The 22372-nt window shown below is 47.4% G+C and overlaps 2 protein-coding genes across 2 annotated transcripts; one reads left to right on the top strand and one right to left on the bottom strand.

Annotated features, from left to right (window-relative positions):
- Window positions 1-6689: 6689 nt before the first annotated feature.
- On the bottom strand, window positions 6690-10135 carry LOC123050943 (disease resistance protein RGA4-like). Its single transcript, XM_044473662.1, has 2 exons — window positions 9342-10135; window positions 6690-8787 (listed from the first exon to the last, which is right to left on the bottom strand). Exons 1-2 carry the CDS (start codon window positions 10106-10108, stop codon window positions 6690-6692), a joined length of 2865 nt encoding a protein of 954 aa, XP_044329597.1. The 5' UTR covers window positions 10109-10135.
- Window positions 10136-12053: 1918 nt separating this feature from the next.
- Window positions 12054-21286, top strand: LOC123050942 (disease resistance protein RGA5). Its single transcript, XM_044473661.1, has 7 exons — window positions 12054-13939; window positions 16019-17992; window positions 18103-19465; window positions 19552-19670; window positions 20570-20631; window positions 20720-20833; window positions 20940-21286. Exons 1-3 carry the CDS (start codon window positions 13221-13223, stop codon window positions 19457-19459), a joined length of 4050 nt encoding a protein of 1349 aa, XP_044329596.1. The 5' UTR covers window positions 12054-13220; the 3' UTR covers window positions 19460-19465; window positions 19552-19670; window positions 20570-20631; window positions 20720-20833; window positions 20940-21286.
- The last annotated feature ends 1086 nt before the right edge of the window (window positions 21287-22372 follow it).

Raw genomic sequence — 22372 nt, 5'->3', positions numbered from 1 at the left:
GAACTCCTACTTACGTCAATGCATAACTCAAACCGTGTTCACTTCCCGGACTCCGCCGAGAAGAGACCATCACGGCTACACACTCAGTTGATGTATTTTACTTGGGTCAAGTGACAAGTTCTCTACAACCGGACATTAACAAATTCCCATCTGCCTCATAACCGCGGGCACGGCTTTCGAAAGATAATACCCTCAGGGGTGTCCCAACTTAGCCCATCATAAGCTCTCACGGTCAACGAAGGATAAACCTTCTCCCGGAAAGACCCGATCAGTCTCGGAATCCCGGTTTACAAGACATTTCGACAATGATAAAACAAGACCAGCAAAGCCACCCGAATGTGCCGACAAATCCCGATAGGAGCTGCACATATCTCGTTCTCAGGGCACAACGGATGGGCAAGACGCCGGGTTGGCATAGACCCTGGTTGCCCAGGGGGCGCCGGACATCGCCCAGTTTGGGCCAGCACTCGAAGGAGCACTGGTCCGGGGGTTTAAATAAAGATGACCCTCGGGCTCGCGAAAACCCGGGGGAAAAGGCTTAGGTGGCAAATGGTAAAACCAAAGTTGGGCCTTGCTGGAGGAGTTTTATTCAAGGCGAACTGTCAAGGGGGTCCCATAAATCACCCAACCGCGTAAGGAACACAAACTCAAGGAACATAATACCGGTATGACGGAAACTAGGGCGGCAAGAGTGGAACAAAACACCTGGCATAAGGCCGAGCCTTCCACCCTTTACCATAATATATAGATGCATTAATTAAATAAGAGATATTGTGATATCCCAACATATCCATGTTCCAACATGGAACAAACTTCAACTTCCCCTGCAACTACCAACGCTATAAGAAGGGCTGAGCAAAAGCGGTAACTTAGCCAAACAACGGTTTGCTAGGAAAGGATGATTAGAGGCTGACATGGCAATATGGGAGGCATGATATAGCAAGTGGTAGGTAGCGCAGCATGGCAATAGAACGAACAACTAGCAAAGCAAAGATAGAAGTGATTTCGAGGGTATGGTCATCTTGCCTGCAAGGTTCTCAGAGTTGTCGAAAGCTTGATCCTCGTAAGCGTACTCAACAGGTTCCTCGCTCACGAACTCGTCTCCCGGCTCTATCCAACACAAGAACACAAGCAACGGAACCACAATCAATCACGGGAAAAGCACAAACAACATGATGCAATACATGAATGATATGCGAGATATGATATGCGATGCATATGCGTGCTCCGGAAGAAAAATGATGAACAAGGTAGTAAATTGGCAAACCAAGCATGCCACTGGAAAGATGAGATGATTTCGGTTGAAATCGATATAAAGATCACCAGAAACGGATGCACGGTTTGCAAATGGCAAGCAAAACAAGAATGACACGAATCTGCGATTAACAGCATGATAGCACTAAGAATGCAACAAGTAACAATGCTACAGCACTCCAACATAGCAACAAAGCATATGGCAGTAATCTACAGGAGATGCTTGACAAAAGATGAACACTGAGCTACGGCTAGATCACACCACAGCAGGTTCAAACAAGCATGACAAAAGTGCAAAAGACATCAGGTTTACAGACTTAGTGAAATTACTGGACATGACTGAAACAGCATCAGGTAGCAATGTTCAGAGCACGAAATCAACATGCTACAGGATCTTAACATGGCAAAACAAGGCATGGAAGTATTCTACTAAATGAATATGACGAAAGTCCCTTAGTGACCATAAGCCAAAAAGGACCAGAAGATACGATGGCAACCATGTAAACATAGCAAGTTTCGTTAACAGGTTTCAGACTTAGCAGAAAACAGAGCATGGCAGAAACAATAATATGAAGGCATCTTTGTGAGCTTGATGCACTCACCACAAAGAAATGCATGACAAAACAAGCATATCTACAGCAAGATGGCATGTTTATGAAGCTATCCATGGAAAGAACAAATACACAGCATGAATGGATCAACTACAACAAGCTTGGCAAAATTGGATATCATGTTAACAATCTGCCAGAAATATTTTATAGCAAAAGTAGAGCAAGAATGAGTCATGCTATGGCACTCCATAATTGCAAACAAGGGCAGGAATGGGTCAACTACAACAATATCTACAAAACATCCTTACTGAACATCACAAAAATAAGCATGGATCTCTCTGTAGTCACATGGATACATAGCAACAAAATAACAACAGACACAGAAATTACTGTCTCTGAAATCAGAAACATTACGGAGCCTAGTTTGCATGCTTGTGCTAGTCACCACAGAGATCACAAAAATACATGGAATACACCACTGGAAAGATGGCATGGCATACAACAAAACACATGTAGAGCTCATGCCCATAAGATGCACAGATTAAATGCAACAAAAATAACAAATCTCCAAGTTCTGCTAAGTAACAGCAGATAACAGCAACTAGCACTCTTGCACTAGAGATTTGGGCATCAATATGGACTTTAGTGAACATGGTGCAATGGAACAAAATGTAGAGCATCATGAGACAAACATTTCGATATATTACACGCGCGAAACGGAGCTATATGCAGAGAGTTATGATGCGATGAACAGGGGTATGTAATGTGGAAAATCTTCAAGACAGAAAAAAAGGGGGAGAGGAGAAAAAGTCAACCTCCAGTTCTCAGATCCGATCGGGCCGAGCTCGTACACCGGCGACCGGAGAGGAGAGGGAGACGACGGCCGGTGTCGGAGGGAGAAGAGGAGGCGTCGGGGAACGGCGGCGGAGGAGGCGGCGGCGCGGGCGGCAGCGGCGGAGGCGCTCGGCGCCGGCGGAGAGCGGCGGCGGCGCGGGGCCGGCCGGCGCGCGGGGAGCCGCGCGGACGGAGGGAGGCGCGCGCGGGGCGCGGGCGGCCTCGGGCCGCGGGGGACGGGCTTCGGCGGGCCGCGCGGTGGAGGAGAGAGAGAGGGTGGCCGGCGGGGTGATGTGGCACGTTCTGGTTGGTCGGGCGCGGCGGCGGGTTTTCGTCCGGCCGGACCGGACGTGTCCGGCGGCGCGGGGTGGAAGAAGACTAGGGTTGCACCGCGAATGTATTTCGGGAGGGATGCATATATATATATAGGTAGAGGGAGCTAGGAGGCTCCAAATGAGGTGCGGTTTTCGCCCACACGATCGTGATCGAACGACCTAGAGCATGGAAGAGACTTAGAGGAGTTTTGGGCTGTTTAGAGAGGGGTTTTGCTGCAACACACAAACGGACTTTGCGGTTACCCGGTTAACCGTTGGAGTACCAAACGACCTCCAAATGGAACGAAACTTGACCGGTGGTCTCCCGGTGGGATACCAAGGCCACTTGACAAACTCGGTCCATTCCCAAAGCGTTCAACACCCGCTCACGAAACGAAACAAGAGGGGTGCGCCGGAGGAGGTGAGAGTGCCAGATTGCAAAACGGACAATGCTCGGATGCATGAGACGAACACGTATGCAAATGCAATGCACATGATGACATGATATGAGTTGCATGACATGAACAAAATGCAAAACGGAAAACAAAACCCGACCACGAAGGGAATATCATAACACAAAGCCGAAAATGGCAAGAGTTGGAGTTATAAATATGGAAAGTTACATCCGGGGTGTTACACTGATAGCCTCAAAACCCGCGCTACTACTAGGGTTTTCCCTAGTAGTGTTTGGCTGGGAACCGAACAACCCTATCCCAGAGATGGCGTAAGAGGCTCACGCGCGAACCCTAGCCGGTGACGACCCCGGAACTGACCAGTTGACAACAGCTACCCCCCCTGGTTGCCCTGCATCTCGATTGGGTGCGTCGCCTCTGCGGAGTGCCAGGCACCATTGTCGGGGTCCTCCGCCACCGTTCGACCCTAGTTGGAGCTTGCAATTTCTCTACAATGGTGTCGTGGTGGAGCCGAAACGTCACCCAGCCATTCCTCCAAGCACACGGAAGGTCGAGAAATTCACGACCAACTCCCAAAAGATCTTGTTGAGCACCATTGGCAACTCCATATCACTTGATTGTTTTACTTTTATCATGTTTTATTAGGATCATTGGTTCATTTGGACCGTTTGTTATGTTTAAATTTGAATGGTTAAGTTTGTAAATATTAATTGAATTCTCAAGTTATGAAATAATATATTGTGAAAATATATGTTCTAATGGAGCTTGTGTGCAAACATTTGGATGAATGGGCAAAACAAAATTTAAGAGGGATTAAGTTTTCGGGAATGGGCCAGATGCAGAAAAGTTCAGTTTTTTTTGCTGGGTACCAAAAAGAATCCGGTTCTTCGGGAATAAAAGGATATGCGGTAGGATGGGAAACTAAATTACGGGATGAACTAGAGATGCTCTAAGCCCCCACCAATTCATCATAGTACCAACGGCCCTAAAAAAATCATAGGACTAATCAAACAAATAAACAATTTTGTTCTCTCAAAATGTCTACACAAAATTTTCGATTGATATTCAAATGATGATGACCAAAATGGGATATCATTTGGCAACTCCCATTACAATTCTATTTTTTTCTCTAATAAAAGAAATAGAAAAGGGGAAGAAAAAAAAGGGTCCCGGTTCTCTGCTCTAGTCTCCCGTCCCAATTCTTTCTCTGAAAGAACTGTGCAAGGTCTCAGGTCCCCACGCCGGCGCCCATGGCCGGGGACGAGCGCCGGCGCCCCCTCCCTCGCAGCACCCGGTGCCGAGAGGCCGGATCTCCGCCGCCGCCGGCCAATCCCGCTTCTCCGTCGCCCTCTTCGCTGCCGCGGGTACGTTTCTTCCATCAACACTCTGTTAGTAGTTCCCAATCGTTTGTTTCTGGGGAAATTAGGGCCAGATTCGCTTAATTTCGACAAGGTACCATCATTCCACGCCGCGTCATTTGTATTCACAAGTTGATGTGCGTCTGTACATACAAAAACAAACCAACTTGACCTAACACGCCAAGGTGCTGGCTTAAAATCAATACAGATTTGTGAAGACAAAAATTTCAGTGTCATTGTGTCAGCTAGCAACAAACTACTGATTAACAACTTTCTCTTATTTATATGGGCCAACCAATGCGCAGATGGACCAATGCCTTGGTACCCTTGTCTTAATTTATCTATTGTTATTTTACCTTATCTTCGAAGTATTATATATGTTGCCAACTTGGTGACAGTGAAACCATACGCTAAATGCTAAATAATGATGTCAGTGATTAGGTGACTGCAAATCAAATGAAGGCCGGCAGCAATACAGGCCAAATTCAGTCCATTAATCCTCCACACACACCCACACTCACCTAGGTAACTTCAGTTAGTTCCTTCGAAATAAAAATAGATGAATATAAAATCTTCACTATGTTGGTGTTCTTCATCCTAATGTAATTTTGCACAAATGACAATACAGTTCAACTTTGAAACATTCTCTGCGCTCAAAGATGTAACCAGGTAGCAAAAGCTATCTCTCTGCGTTTCTATGAAGCGAAGAAATGAGCTGGTTAATCTCTTTGTGTTTCCTTCTGCGTACCTTCAGAGGGACAGCCCACCCTTTCAACGCTTGTTTAGCTGGCGTTATTTAACTTGGCCAAACGGCAGGTAGCTAAGTTAAGATGCCAACTTGGCGTCCGCTGCGACGACAAACAATGTCATTGTTGCAGCTAGCAACAACACAAACATAGGACTATGTACCAGACCGAGTCTTGGTACCTTTGTCTTAATTTATCTTGTGTTATTTTACTTTATCTTTTGTTATGTATATTATATATGAGGCCCACTTGATTAGAGTGAAACCAAATGTTAAATAAATGATGTCATTAGGTGGCGGTATCATGTGGTGTAGGTATAGATTCATGCATTGACATGGAAACTAACGAAGGCCGACAGTTCAGTACGGAATATAATTAGCTAAATATGGGGCTGATTGGGTCCATTGGCTCACTCATTTCCGCCTGCCTAGCCAGGTACCTACAGCAAACTTACATTAGAATTAGTTGCCTAAAAACAAAATAGCCGAAGATGAAGCTTTCACTAAGTTGTTCATTATCGAATTATACTTCGGTACAAATAACTTCATGCAGTACAGTTCAACTTTGAAATCTTCTCTACACTCAAAGCACTCCTACTTTTAAGTGTTGTCACACAGAATACTCGACCGGCAAATTTTTTTTTTGAATTTTTTAAACTGGCAAATTACATAGTAGTACTGATGTATAAATATGGTACAATTACAGGGAGGTATATTATCCTGTACGGCATAACCATAGAGAAAGCACGACGAATTTCACCATAAGCTTATTCCTGTACTGGAGCGATTTTGAGAAAGCAAATAGGACAATACAATGAACTTTACACCCTAAAAAAACACAATAAACTTTACAACAACTAAAACAGAAAGGAGATATGGTTTGTAGAGGAAGCAGTAGCAGCATGGACAACACATCAACATCAGGTCTTCGTCATCCTCCTATTTTATCTTCAAATCATCAACTTAGAAGTAGCACCACATATCAATCTTCCCTTCAGCATGTTCTGCACAATCAAACTGGATAGATGACGTTACCCCCTTTGGACTACGAGTATGACCATCAATTGTACCAATTGTCAATACAGCAAACAGTAATATTGCTTCATAAGCACTTTTTTTCTTTTGCATTTTTCTCTTCTATTTAGCATAAAGGGAAGCAAAATGAACATGCAACCTAAACATAGGATCAGGATCCCGACCTTGGCACACAGAAGAAGGGATCAGGGTGTCCCCTCCACCAGAAGCTCCGAGGATCTCTGATCAGTGGCAACATATTTCGCTGCAGACCAGGTGTCGGCTGCCTCAACCCTTTTGAGCAACAGAACCTTTGGCCTCTTAGGGTGTTCCTTAGCTTCATTTTCCCAGAGTTCAATGGTTTTTGGATTGACCTCAGAGTCCAGGGCGACTTCGCGAAGGTGCTCGAAATGCCCCACTTTGATGCCATCACAAACACCCTCTAGATCTTTGCAGAGCAACTGAAGTGAAACGAGACCCGGCAAAGCTTCTTGTGCGATTTTGGGGAATCTGGGTTGTTTCACCACAATGCATAGGCGTTGCAGGCTTGCGAGATCACCATCAAGATTTATGTCTAAATCATCAATACGGTCTTCAACCAGTTTGAGATAAACCAGGCACCATAGCTCACGTAGACATGCTAGAAGAATAGGCCCCTCCAGATTAGTACATGTAAGGCACAATTCCCTGAGGCCAGACAGGGCCTTAGCAAACTCTTTGAAGTGAGTCAGCCTGCCTTGCAGTTTCAGTGAGCTAAGATAAAAAACCGGGGGAGCTGACCCAGCCTTTCTTGATGTCGCGCTGAGATGAACCATCTCATTGGAAGAAGCATTAAGATGAAGTGACAGAGAACGGGCGCCTTGTGAAGTATCCGTGCCAGCCTGAGCAAACTTGCGAATGGCATCTGAGAGTTTGGTGTAATTCCCATCTGTGCTAGTAATCACGCACCATATCTTCACCTTTGTCAGTTTTTTCATATGTTCCATCAGTTCAGGGAACTGGGAGTTCCTTTCCACAACAACTCCTGATAGAGTCTCCAAGTTACATTCTCCTGACAGGAACTTGTCAAGCTTCTTGCTACTCAACTTGTTAAGCTTGATCTTTCCGAACAGGTGTGCTAGATGGGGCAGACTGATGACTTCCACAGGCACTGTGTTTACCTTGGTCTTCCTCAAGTCGAGTGTCTCTAAACAATGTAGATTTCCCATTTTATCTGAAAGTCCCCTAACAGAGCTCCCGAGGGTCAGATATTTGAGATGCAACAGCTTGTATATGTTGTTGATATGTTTGTCCTCCAAATTATTGCACTCTTTTAGATCCAACACTTTCAGCAGCTTACAGTTGATCAAATCCGAATAAACAGCTTCTTCTGCACTTCCAAAGACTGTTAGAGACCGGGGACGCAGGTCCTCATCGGATCCTGTACTGTTAGATGGTTTGAAGGACCTAATTAAGTTACTCAGGCGGTTGGGACGACGTGCAGCTGGACTGGTAGCACCATGATCTATGTCGGCTTCTCTTCTATTTCTTTGGTTTTCCATCATGATGTGACGGAAATTGCCTCTGTTCTCAAGGGATGGGGCAATGAAATTCGAAGAGATGGACTTGTACAGCATGAACTGGTGCATGATACCGTGAGGTTTGCACGTCTTCTTTTCTCCACGGTTGCTTGTATCGATAGGCCGAATGATATTCAGGTCCATTAGTTGCTCCAACTTTTCATCGGCGGCCTCCTGGTAAGTGCGTTCAGTCTCACGCTTTATGTATCCTTCGGCTAACCATCGGTGGGTAAGAGTTTTCCTGCTGACAGGCCGATCATTTGGGAATAAACTTGTGTACAGTAAACATGTCTTGAGATGAAAAGGCAAATTGATGTAATTATTCACAAGAATCTGTCGAAGTTTTGTGAAGTCTCCATGCTTGTCCTCGTCCATATGAGTACATAGGAGCCTGCTGGTTTTTTGGCAGACTGGTCCTGTTATCTGCTCTTGTTGTAACAAATAGTTGGCCACACTGATGAGAGCTAGTGGATGGCCATGGCATTTGCGCACAATTGCAGCTGAACCATCCTCCAAGTCAGTTGAATTTCTATTGAAATTGCCAACCCTCTTCTTTAGTAAATCCTTAGAGTCTCCTACACTAAGAGTTCTCATATTGTAAATATAACCGCGATCTTTGGTGCATGCTTTGGCTACTGTCTGCACAGTTGTGGTCACCAGTATTCTGATTATCCTTAGCTCAGAAAAGAAACTCTTTATTGCTTCCCAATGATGCTTCTCGATATCATCAACTACAATTAAACACCTGCAGCCAGGTAAATTGACAGAACGTTAATTACTTAGTGGATGGACAAATTGCATAGCTGCACTTATGTCCATAGGCTAGCACTTGCTTGAATTTAAATATTTGTGTGATTCGAAATTCATGGTGATGGACTAGGATTGCTATGTGAGTAACAGCCATCCCACTACTAAACCGTCACCAGCTACCGGTTGAACCTTTTGTTCATCAATAGGAGAAACTCCCTAGGTTCTTTTCTGTAAGTTGTATCAGTTCTCAAACAGTCAAACTCTTCTATCTTTTGGGAAACTTTACAGAAAAAACTAAACAAATGCTATAGTTACTAGTATTTCCTAAAAGAAAAAAAAATCGTATAGTTACAAGCCCGCCAACAAACAAATGTAGATCTTGATCAGTGATGTGATTTTTACACTTCGGCCTATGTTAAAGTGAGCAACCTTTCAGAAATCTAGTTATCCATCAAATTTTGATATTCTCATTTAAACAGATGTCTGCATAAATATATTTGAGGTTACTGATGGTACTGAGGAATTGTTTTCAGAAATTAGCGGACACACCTGGTCTTTTGCTGAAATCTGATACGTTGTTGCAACCTCGAGACTTGACTTTGCATTTCTGACACGGATAGTAGAGTTTCTTCTGGAAAAAGTTTATGCAGTATCGCGAGCAAGAGCTCATCTCCATCTTTGTGGTCCGACGCCGTATGCCAAGCACGGACACCAAACTTCTCTTTGGCTTCATCGCAATCGAACACCGCCCTTGTGAGTTGGGTCTTGCCTGAGCCCCCAAACCCGGCGATGGATATCACCAGGAGCTCCTCACTACCGAGCAAACCCAAGATCTCCTGCTTGGGTTCCTCGATACCCACCTGATCTGCAGGCTCAGCTGGTGTACCGAGCAATTGGTCAGGGAGGTGGACGGCTTGCTGGCTGCCGTTGGCATCAGTATCGGTTCTCTGCTGCTTGGCCCTCTCCAACCGCTTCTTGAGTTTCCCAACCTGATTGGCAAAGTCCAGTAAGTCGCCTTTTGACACAGCCCCTCGCCTGCACGCAGCGCAGGGAAGGAACTGGTCCAGGCAATCCTCGATGTCGAATGCCAAATCGCGCATGTCTGCGGTGGATATGTTCTGCAAGACACTAGGCTGCTGCCCCTTGTGCTGCTCGTCCATTTTAGCAGCAATAATGGCGAGCTCGGTTTTCAGGTACCTGATGTCGTCGTCAAGGTCGCTGAACTCGCTGAATCTCTTGCCTATCACCGCCGAGAGCTTGGGCACCAGGCTGGTCACCACGGCGCCCACCACGGCACCCACCACCGCCACTTCCATCCCCCTGCCGCCTGGCAGATCAAACCCGCCTGTAAATGTTTTTGGCAACTACAACTCCTTTGGTGCTGAAAGCCTTGGTACACCCGCGCGCTAGAGGGATGGCTGGATGTGGAACGACTCTCTGTTAGCCGCAGCGGCAGAATGTGCCGTGAGGCCTGCCATGTACTCCCTCCATTCGGAATTACTTGTCGCAGAAATGGATGTATCTAGAACTAATTACAGAGAGAGTAATACCGATGGTCCTGATGAATAGGATTTTACAATCACAAATAATCTTGGGGTTGTGATTTGGTTGCAGCTAGCAGGAACAGGAAACCTAAAACACTTAGACTCGGTTTTCACCCGGGCAAGCCCTCTTCAACGCCGAGACAGAGGAGACGAAGCCACCACCGCCACCGGCCATAGCACACAGACTACATGCCACCCACACGACCATGCCAACCCGTCAACACCCTAGCTCCGCCCACAAGCACCGCGGCTCCTACCACCAAGGCCGTCGCGCAGGCATCCAAGACCCCGACACCACCACACCCGAGACGCGCAGCTACGGCGACCAAAGAAACGAGCGGAAAGGTCCCTCCTTTCCAACCCTGGGCGTCCCCCAGAGTCGAGACCCCCTAGGCCGACTAGATCTGGCCGCCATCCTCCCCGCCCAGCCTATCTCGAGCAACGGGTGAGGTCCCAGGTGGCACCACCACCAGATGGGAGGCAAGGATGACTCCGTGGCCCTTCTAGCGACAGTATCATCCTCAATGATGGACGAGAACCGGGAGCAGACCAGCCCTTCGGCGATAGTAGCATATGCAACACAAGGAGAAGGATCAAAGGCGGGCCGCCTGCAGACGAGCCGACGCCGGTACAGATTCCAGCCATCGCCGCAACCGGGCCCTTCAAGCCACCGTGGCGCCAGCACACCAAAGGGAAGCCACCGTACCCAGGGAGCAGGACCACACCTCGCTATCGTCTCCCAAGGCTAGAGCAGCAGCTACGTCGTGCCACTGGCCCTACCCGTGCTGCCTGCCAAAATCACATCATCAGATCTGGCCGAGCATGCATCAACTCAGAGTTGTCGGGCCCGCAGCCGCCACGCACCGTCGCATGCCTAGGCCGTTGCAGCGCGATGCCAATGCCGTGGACGTTCGTTGCCGTAACCGGGCCCGCCAAGTCACCGTGGCGCCAGCACACCAAAGGGAAGCCACCGCACCTAGGGAGCAGGACCACACCTCGCAATTGCTGCCCAAGGCCGGAGCAGCAGCCACATCGGGCCGCTGGCCCTACCTGCGCCGCCTGCCGCAATAACAGCATCAGATCTGGCCGGGCACACATCAACTCAGAGTTGTCGGGCCCACAGCTGCGACGTGCCATCGCATGCCTAGGCCGTCGCATCGCGATGCCGACGCCCCGGATGTCCGCCGCCGCGCCGCTGTGCCCTGCGCGAGCACAGCACCTCCATGCACCTGGACTGCCCCGCACTTCACACTGAAGGGCAATCATAGGGGAAAATGAGGCCCCGCCGCCGTTGAAGCCTGTCGGGCTTTGGCGGTAAGGGAGGAGGGAGGGAGTGGAGGCACTGGTGGCCGGCGGCTAGGGTTTCCTCCCATCGCTCGCGGGAGTGATGCGGGGGGTGGTAGAGCAGAGGGTTGTATATGAGTGGTGCAGTCACCGGGTGATGAACCTTTGAACAAACACATGAATGTTATAAACAGATCGCACGCTCCATAATATTTTGGAGGCTGGTGAGCCTTTAAGCAAACACATGACTGCTATTGTCCCATTGGCCACATTCACGTGGTGAAAAAAATTATCGCCAAGATCCTCGCTATCCGCCTGGACCTCATATGAACGACATCGTCTCCAATGCTCAAAGCGCATTCATCAAAAGCAGAAGCATCCATGACAACTTCATGAATCTGCGAAATCTTGCACGCCGCCTGCACAAATTGAAAGTACCGTCCCTCCTCTTCAAGCTCGACATTCGAAAGGCTTTCGACTCGGTGAAATGGGAGTACTTGCTTGATCTTCTACAACGTTGTGGCTTCCTGACTAATTTAGGGATTGGATTGTCGCCTTGCTTCACACATCATCCTCCCGCAAGGAGATCCCCTATCGCGGCTCCTTTTCTCATTGCAATTGACCCCTTACAAAAAATCCTTGAGTTGTCCACTCAATGTGGTATTCCCAGAAGATACGTTGTAGAGGGGTCACCATTCACACTTCCCTCTATGCAGAGGATGCGACAGTCTTTATGGCTCCTATCAAGACAGACATCAAAAATCTTGTGAGTTTGAGCAATTTTGAGGGAGTAACAGGGCTGGCCACAAATTTCCAGGAGAGTGTGGTTGTTCCCATCCTTGCAACAATACTTTACAGGTTGCTGCCGGCTCGGGCGGCCTTCCCAACCAAGTACTTGGGGCTACCACTTTCGGTATGGCAACTCAAAAGGGTCGACTTCCAGCATCTTGAAGATAATATTGCCTCCAAGCTCACCATTTGGGACGGAAGAAATATCACCATCATTGGCCGGGCAACCCTTGTCAAGCCTGTTCTCACCTCATAGGCGATTTATCACATTACCACCCATATGGTTGCCGGACTCAGATCCGTTGTCCGCCATGCCAGAAATGGCCAGAAAAAGTTGAGCGAAGCGGACCGAAAGTGAAGTGGAATGGTTAGGGTTTGGTCGGGGATGTGGATAGGGACAAGATATATGTGTTGTTGGGTGGGCCGATCCGACGTGGCGGACGCGGCCGAGCGTGTTCGCGCGCGCCTCAAATCTAGGGTTGGGTTTTGGTGATGTCGGCAAACTAGATGTTTGGGTTTGCTATACGATGGGCGGCTATTCTCGGTCCGAGCAGTGACCGGCCGGCTGTCTGTCCTTATTTGTCTGGGAGGATTTGAGGGTCCGAAGATGCTCTAATGAGAATGGGAGATGCTGCCGAGAGAAAATTCCAGGAAAAGGTCTTCGTCGACCACTTCGTCTCTTCATTGAAGCGCGCGCGCTCTCTCTCTCTCTGCTCCGGTGTTCCTCCGCACCCCTCTCCCTCTCCCTCTTCCTCTTCCTCTTTCCAAGTCTGACACCCCGCACACACGCTACCACCACTGGCCGAGAGGCATGGAGCTGCCTCCGGTTAGCGCTTCCCTGGGTGCCATGGGCTCCCTCCCAGGGAAGCTGGAACTGGATCCACTCCTTGATGCGGAACTCAAGGTTGAGCTGGGGAAACTCACAAACGGGCTGCTGCTGCTCTCGGAGGCACGAGACCCTTCCGTAGAAGCCAGGATCTGGATGAAGGATGTGCGCGAGCTATCCTATGACATGGAAAACTGCGTCGACCTCGCCGACCCGGATCTCGCCTACCCGGATATCTGGGTCGGCAGGATGTCTGGATTCAAGGCCCGCGTGAAGGAGGCCAACGAGCGGTACGATAGATGTATGCTTGGAAGCATCCCCGTCTGTTCAAATCCTGCAACTGATTTCCAGTTCCTGATGGTGGACGGCCGGAGGAGGACGCCAGACCTGCCAGTCGTCGGTCTTTATGATGGCCCGTTCAATGCCCTCTACCAGTGGCTGACCGATGATGACAAGGAGCTCAAGGTGGCATCCGTTGTCGGTGTTGGGGGAATCGGCAAGACCACGCTTGCCAAACAGCTATGGCGTGAGCACAAACCCAGGGACTACTTTGGCTGCTGCGCATTTGTGCGGACGGCCAAGAAGCCTGACATGAGGAGGCTGCTCAGGAGCATACTCGCACAAGTTCGTCCGCACCAACCACCCGCCACTAATGAGGTGCACGAGCTGATTCACGACATCAAGCAGCATCTACAAGGGAAAAGGTTTTTTTTCTTAGCCCTTTGCACTCTTTATAATATATATACTTAGTATCTAATAACTATTCTATCTAATTATCAAATTTTTATCACTCTTAGAAAGGGGAATAATCTTTTTTCTTTTCGAATAAACTTCCGATCTATTCATCTTCAATCATGGCAGTACAACGAAAATCAGAAATAATAAAAGCTACATCCAATAGACCACCAAACGATGACTACAAGCGCCGAAGCATCTCCCCTCTCTCGCCGGAGCCAGGCAAACCTTATTGTAGTAAAAAGTCGGGAAGTCTTCGTGCTAAGACCCCAATAAACCAACACACCACAACAACAACCGCCGTCGTAGAAGAGTAGCATAGATCGACAGGAACCCGCCTAAAGACACACGAACATAGACGAACGAGGACCAGATCCGAGCAGATGCACCAAAGACAGATCCACCGGAGATATACCTTCACACACCCATTGACAGTGCTAGACGCACCACCAAGACGGGGGCTAGACGAGGAGAACCTTATTTGACCTTCAAGGAGACGCAACAATCTCGCCTTTCTAAGCAGGATACAAACCCAAACAAAACTCAAAGAAACGTCTAAAAACAGGGCCCTCCCGCCGATTAGGGTTGGGATCCACTGCGCCCCCATGGCCCTAAGGCCACCAAAGACAAGGCGGACCAACGGCGACGCCAGCGGGAGGCAGAGGAATCCTAAGTTTTCTTGAGACAGGAGGCGGCGGCTTTTGCTTCGTGCTTCGTGATGCCCTCTTTTAACGCCTCCTCTCTCTAATCTCTTTTCTTTTTGTTTCTCCGAATCTAGCTTCATAATTAACTAGTTGAGTCACTGGAAAAAAATAGCGCACTATAGTGTGCTAGCATGTTGAAAATTGGCTCGCTAAATAAATCAATGTACAACGCCTCGCTAATAGCTGCTATAGCACGATATAGTAGGCTAATAGCGTATTTTGATGCCGGCCCTATTTTGTTGCGGCGAGCTATTTTTCCCATGGTTGAGTGACGTGCGCTTTTACATGCATGGTTATTTACTCTTATCTTCCCAAATGATAAGTGACACACATGTGACACGAAGTTACACCGCCCTGACCGTTTTTACAACAAAAATTGCGATCCGACCACCCTCCCCCCCTCCAAAAGGAATTGTTATTTCACTTGCTCCGTCGGATTTGATATATAAAATACACTTCCTAGAATACATGATTTAGACTTTGCCAGCGTGTCACTCCTCAGCATGCCTGCGGCGCCTCACCTCCGCCTTCAGCCTTGGCGGCAGGTTGCTACTCGCCAGGTCCGGCGGTAGTAGCGGCCGCCGTGGCGCTCACTCACACTCTTAACGTCCAGGCCCTTAGGCTGGTTGTAATGGAAGTATCATAAGTGGTATCATGTATGTCAACTAGACTTTTTTTATTATGTGGCACACAATTAAATTTGAAATGAGAGGGTATGGTATCATATCATATTAAATGTTGTACTACTTTCGGTCATGCGTGGCAATTAACAAGGCAATCTAAGATAATATCTTATGATAATATGCATTATGAATCTGGTATCATGATACCATATCATATTAAATGGTGTACTACTTTCGGTCAGGCGTGGCAATTAACAAGGCAATCTAAGATAATATCTTATGATAATATGCATTACGAATCTGGTATCATACACTAATATCATATATATGATACTAGTACATGATATTCCCTATTACGGGCAGCCTTATACTACGCCGCCATATCCAGCGGTGGCCAGCCACTGCCGTCCTGGCTTGCCTATCCATGTTCGCTGTCGTGAATTCCTGAGCAATCCCGGTATTGATTTACGTTATAGTAAGTAACCAAATAAATTTGAAGTTTTGTCCATTCCGTTTACATTAACACCGTAAACCCATTGCGTTTACGTTTGCGTTACCAATCTGGAACCAAACACTTCCTAAGTGTTTGATTTGTATGAAAAGGCATTGGTGCGTGACAGCTACAGATCGATGACATGCGCACTTTCTTATAATTGATGATTATTTCTCTATTTTGTCTGAAATGTATGTTTAATATATACTACAAACTTTCATCTTGCAGGTACTTTCTTATAATCGATGATTTATGGGCTACCTCTGTATGGGATGTTGCTAGACGGGCTTTCCCGGAGGGTAATCGAAGTAGGATAATAATAACGACTGAAATTAAGGATGTTGCACTGGCGTGCTGTCGTTACCAGTCAAAATCCATCTATAAGATGGAACCTCTTAGCGTCAATCACTCAGAAGAATTGTTCATCAGAGGAGTGTTTGCCTCTGGAGAAGAAAAATCTCGCCAATTGGATAAAGTGTGGGAGAAGATAATAAGAAGATGTGCTGGTTTACCACTGGCAATTATCAGCATATCCAGTATTCTAGCAAGCCAAGGGGAAGCAAATACAGTACAAGAAAGGGAGCAAATACAGAACATTTTACCAACAGATACAACTCATGTGGAGGTACTCAAACAAGTACTCAATTTTTGCTACAATTGTCTTCCCAGTCATTTGCAGACATGTCTGTTGTATCTCAGTTTATACCCAGAGAATTATATAATCTTGAAAGAAGATATAGTAAAGCAATGGGTAGCTGAAGGTTTCATCCTTGCACCAAGAGAGGAGGACAAATTGAAGGTTGGCGGGAACTATTTCGATAAGCTTGTAAATATGGGCCTGATCCAATGTATAGATGTGGGCTATAGTAATGACGTATATTACTATGCAGTGCACCCCATGGCACACAATCTTATTACATCGAAGTCCAGAGAAGAGAATTTTATGACGGTAATAGATTATTCCGAAAGGACAATGGGGTTTGCTAACAAGGTTAGTCGTCTGTCCCTCCAGTTTGGCAGTGCAACATATGCAACTAGACCAGAGAGCATCGGACTGTCGCAAGTTCGACCACTTGCCTTTATTGGACTAAAGAGCTGTTACTCTTCCATTTTGGAGTTTAAGGTTCTACGAGTCCTGATCCTTCACATGTGGGCTGATGAACCAAGCACCGGTGTGGACCTCAAGCCTACCTCTGAATTGGCTCTTCTGCGATCATTGCAGGTCACATGCAACGACACCGTACATCTTCCAGATCTGATGCAAGGTCCGAAACACTTGGAAACACTAGAGATAAATGCAAGGGTGGCAGCTATTCCAGCGAATATTGTTCATCTTCGAAGCTGGTTGCATCTGCGTCTCGGAGTTGGCACAGAAGTGCCCGATTTGACGGGTACCCTGAAAATTGTCACCACCCTGAATCCTCCTATTTCATTGGACGATCCAAGCTGTTCTTGCAAATCAGGGAAGACAACGGAGTTTCTGTCACCCATCTGTTCTTGCAAATCAGTGAAGACACTGGAGTTGCTATCACCCATCTGCAGAGTCCCCAAGTGGATTGGACAGCTTACCAACCTATGCATTTTGAAATTTGTAGTGCGAGAACTCCAAAGAGATGATATCAGTAACCTGCGAAATTTGTCATTTCTCGGTGTTCTCTCGTTGCATGTCCAGCAACCAACTAGAGAACTCATCTGCTTCGCATCGGGAGCGTTTTCTGCTCTAGAGTATTTTGAGTTCAGGTGTGGTGTACTGCGCCTGCTGTTTCGGGAAGGAACAATGCCCAATCTTGAGAGGCTTAAACTAGGTTTCAATGCCTACCCAAGAGATGGATTTTTGCTTGTGGGTGTTGAAGATCTGTTAAGCGTCAAGGAGATTTCTGGAGTAATCGGGCTAACCGCCGGTGCTGTGGAAAGTCACTTCATGGCTGCAGAGTCTGTATTCAGGAAAGCCATGGGCAGGCACCCTAACCTGAGCGTAGAGAGAGAGGAATTGTATGCTGACGCAGAAAAACAGCACGAGATCCACCCGTCAACATCAAGTGAACAAACTGAAAGTCCAAGCAAGGAGTCTCAGGATGTGCCTGGTTGGGCAGAAAAACAGCACCCGATCCCAGGGAAACACACACCAGCATCAGGTGAAGAGCAACATTACCAGACAGAAATAAAACAACATTCCAGCAGCGACTCTCAACTCATTAAAAGGTACGGTTCTTCCTCCTGATTCTGCGTATTCTTTCCCAGCTCATCTCTTTGACTCACTACATTATCGCCTTTGTGCTCTGACCATCCTTCCTCCTCTACGTTGCTCCCAGATCACCAGCATCATTGAGAATTTATGGAAACGATGGTCTAGACCAACTGTTAGTTTCCAATAAAGAAACAGGTCTAGAGACGCTGAGACTCTTTAGCTGCCCACCTCTGGAGTTGAAGCACCTTCTGATGCTAACCTCGCTGAAGACATTGTGTGTACAGAATTCAGTTGGTCTAGTTGGACCACTAGGAGGAGGTCAGAGTGATGTGGAATGGCAGCTTCCTGTTGAGTATATCCGGATCAACAACTTAAATGGCAATACTGGCGAGGAACTGACAGAGCTCCTCCCCCACCTCCCAAAGCTCTCCAAATTGGAAATATGGAAGTGTAAAAACATAAAAAAGCTGGTTGTAGAGGTGGATGTGCAACAGACAACATCAGAAGCATCAGAGATGGGGGGAGGTGAAATAACAGCAGCAGCAGCATCAGAGATGGGGGGAGGTGAAATAACAGCAGCAGCAGCAGAGGAAGAGGATGATGGAGTGCTGCTCTTCCCAGCTCATCTCTGCGACTCACTACGGGAATTGAAGCTCCTTTCCTGCCCAGAGCTGGTCCTGGTGGACCCGCCAACTCTTGTTCCTGGAGGAGGAGGGCTCCAAGCTTTGCGATCCCTCCAGAGATTAACAATACACCGGTCCCCAAAGTTTCTATCCACCTTCTCCTTTTCCCATCACATTTTCCCTTCCTCCCTGCAGTTTCTGCTACTTTGGGATGTGAAAGGTTTGAGGACACTGGAGCCCCTCTCAAACCTCTCCTCTCTCACCAAATTAGAATTGCATCGTTGTGGAGAGGATCTGAAATGTCATGGCTTGTGGTCTCTCCTTACCACCGGAGGCCAGCTCAACGAATTAGTGGTCAGGGGCAGCCCTCGATTCTTTGCTGATTGGGATCCCAATCCCAGACGGGCTTTGGAGGATGCTGAGGGAGGTGAAGAGCAGCAGACACAGCTTGTTTCATCCACACTGCGTGAGCTCTGGACAGATGACATAGCAGGACTTCTTGCTGCACCCGTCTGCAGTTTCCTCTCTTCATCCCTCACCAAGCTGAAACTTGATGGGAGATGGTGTGAAGGGATGGAGCGGTTCAGCAAGGAGCAAGAGGACGCCCTTCAACTCCTCTCCTCCCTCCGGGAACTAGAGTTTTGGGATTTCAAGGGCCTTCAACAATTCCCTGCAGGGCTGTGCAACCTTACCAGCCTCGAGGAGTTAACAATCTACGATTGCCCAGTCATTTCTTCATTGCCTAACGATGGCCTCCCCAAATCACTACAAAAGCTAGTTGTCTACCACTGCAGCGAGAAGCTAAAACAGCAGTGCAGGGGGTTGGAGGGAACCATCCCAACAGTCCAAATACTCTGATCCAAGGTAACACAAACATCATTTCTTGTGTCTTCCCACTTTGCTCTTTTCCTGCAATCCTGCTTGATAACTCTGTGTTTGTTCCCATCCAGGGAGGGACTCTGCCTTGGAGTTCCCTTGTACATTCTTTTAGCCTTGTACCTTCCCATACAAACACATGCATGACACAAGGGCCTTGTGGCTGTGGTCTTCCTTCCTGTACTTCAATCTGGTAAGTACATCTAAACTGGAACTTTACTCCTGCTGTACTATATATCTGATAAGACACAAGGTGTGCTGATTGGCCCTGATCTTTCACTACACACTAATAACATCAATATTTGGTGGTTTTTTGGTGGAGAAGTTGATCTGTCTAGAAACCAGAAATTAGATAGAATTGATAATTTGGTGGAAGCACATGGTGGATGGGTGTGCACACCAATATCAGTTATACACACTTCAACTTATATTCACCGCAAAAAATAATCCACTTTTACTCCTGCCATATCAGATTTCCATTTTCTTCTCAATGGTAGTGAAACTATTTAAGATTTGTTTCTCGATGCCCCTTTTCTTTCCACAGATCGATAAAATCGACATCATTATCAGACAATGCCTTCTGCAAGTCCATCTTCTTTCCTTCCAACAAAACCTGTGATCACCATTTGTTTTTGTTATGTGTGTAGGTGTTTGTTCGATCTTATAGGCTTCTTCATATTTTGCATTTAAATTTGGGTTATTGTTATTCATCAAGACATGGCAGTCTACTCACCTATTTTGGGTGTCGCGGTCAAAATAGCAGTAGAACATCATTATGGAATAAATGAGACTTCGGGTCAAGCTACTGATATTAAGATATTTTTTTTCTTTTCATATACTGCTATTTTGCTATCAGTACCAGGTGTTCTTGCATTTCTAATTTCTGTTGGCTTGCTGTTTAGGTGTTCTTATGTTTGTTTGGTGGGCTTTCAAGCCACTTGTGTTTACATTTTGTTCAAAACTCATGAAGACTGAAGGTGTACCTGGAAAAAGTTCAGTTTTAGGGATCAAAGAATCATCTTGGCATAATTATGGAAAACAATGAATTGTCAGTGTTTTGCTGCTGATCATGTTTGCAGTTTTGCCATCCAGGTGTACTTGCAACTGATAGGTTTGCGGTTTTTCAATTCAGTCTACGTTCTAGTGATGGGACTGTAAGTACCTTGCCCTGATATATTTTTACATATTTCAGTCAGACATGCATGTAACGTCAGTAGCTAATCTATTCTTCCTCGGGCGCAGTGTACCAACCAAATCCATCCAAGCGCACACTGGCCGCCCAGGAATTGCTGCAGTCGTTGCCAATAGCACCCCCCAAGGCACATTGTCAAGTTGTTGCAGAAAGATTTTTCCAAGGTCAGGTTTGTGCAAGAAAATTATCAGGGTCAGGTTTAAATATTCAGATCTGCTTCATTTTAGTCGCTTCCTGTACAGGCAAGTGACAAGTGACTCCTCTGTGCAGGCAAACAAGCCATGAGTACCCGAATACCCGAAGATAGATGCAGCTAATTATCGAAAGCTTGCACTGCAAAGGTAAGAAGGGATTATTCATGTCTGCTCTGAGTACCAGAAGAGGGACATAATCTTGTCAGGAGAAGAACCAGGCTGCATCATCTTGTGAAGAAGTTGACACTTGTTATGTTGTTATAACTGAAAAAATTGACACCCAGCGTTTATCGTGACATGCCACCACCCTTGACCGTGCATCCAACAACTCTGAAGACTGCAGCTGTAGCTGCTTGAATTACCTTTTACTGACTCCTTGTTCACATGCTTCACTTCAGTGTTAAAGTTATCTGAATTCGCCTAGTTACTGGTGTGATCTGTGAGTGATGTAGTTTTCTGAACTAGACTAGTTGTGTTGAGGATATAGACCTTAGAGTCACCCGCCAGGAGGGGCCGGGTTACTCTTCGGATGATCATTGCCAGAAGCCCGGGGCCAAGTTTCAAGATGATGGGCCAGAGATGGGCTGAGACCCGGATATGGCTTAAAGCCTGTAGTTACAATCATTGTTATAGTAAACTTGTAGTGTAAGGCAAATATTGTTTAGAGTTCGAGCCGGACGCTCTTATGAGCCGGCCGGGACTCTAAGGGCCGCTGGGGGTCAGCCTTCCTATATAAAGGGAGGACCCGGCAGCAGTTTAAGGGCGACAACAATCTCATCGAGAGCCGGGCATAGCTGTTTAGCTCCCTGGCGATTGTAACCCTAATCAATAACACCTCAAACTGGACGTAGGCTTTTACCTTCACCGTAAGGGGCCGAACCAGTATAAACCCTCGTGTTCCTTGTCCCACATAACCCCTTCAAGCTTCCTAGTTGCGATGGCTCCACGACTAAGTCCTAGCTCGAGGACATCTGCCGTGACAATTCCACGACAGTTGGCGCCCACCGTGGGGCTCGCGCACGGTGGATTTGAGTTCTTGAAGGGCAGCTTCGAAGGGCTCAAGGGATACGCTGTGGGCCGGATGACCAAGAGTCGTCGCGGCAAGCTCTACATCGACGACGAGGACTGGGGCCCCGACGGCGGCTCAATTGAGCACGGGTACCGGGTCCCCTTTGGCGGAATTCATGTCTTCATCGGCAAGATTGGTGAGCCGGGCCCCGAGCCGGATCTCTGCGCCGATCTCATCGAAACGGCTCAGCGCGCACGACCCGCCCGGGCCCGGCCTGCCTTAAGGCGCGCTTTTGTGGGATGCATCCATGGAGGGCGCTCTGATCCATCCGGGTCTGGTGATGAGGCGGCCGCCGGCTCTGACGGCGAGTCGGCCACTGATGAATCAAACTTGTTGTACCAACTTCAAGATGGCAGGTTCATGGGCTGTTCCGACGGCGACAGTATTCCGGACCTTTTTGAACCGCCAAGTCAGGTTGGAGTTTTTATGGCCGGTGCGCA

The sequence above is a fragment of the Triticum aestivum genome, chromosome 2D (genome assembly GCF_018294505.1).
Source record: "Triticum aestivum cultivar Chinese Spring chromosome 2D, IWGSC CS RefSeq v2.1, whole genome shotgun sequence".
NCBI lineage: Eukaryota > Viridiplantae > Streptophyta > Magnoliopsida > Poales > Poaceae > Triticum > Triticum aestivum.
This window is presented reverse-complemented; position numbering and strand designations above follow the sequence as displayed.

Coding starts and splice junctions, on each gene's coding strand:
- LOC123050943 (XM_044473662.1), bottom strand. CDS start 10,108: ATGGAAGTGGCGGTGGTGGGTGCCGTGGTGGGCGCCGTGGTGACCAGC. Junction 8,788..9,341: donor AGATTTCAGCAAAAGACCAG/GTGTGTCCGCTA, acceptor ACCTGGCTGCAG/GTGTTTAATTGTAGTTGATG.
- LOC123050942 (XM_044473661.1), top strand. CDS start 13,221: ATGGAGCTGCCTCCGGTTAGCGCTTCCCTGGGTGCCATGGGCTCCCTC. Junction 13,940..16,018: donor CAGCATCTACAAGGGAAAAG/GTTTTTTTTCTT, acceptor TTCATCTTGCAG/GTACTTTCTTATAATCGATG. Junction 17,993..18,102: donor GACTCTCAACTCATTAAAAG/GTACGGTTCTTC, acceptor CGTTGCTCCCAG/ATCACCAGCATCATTGAGAA.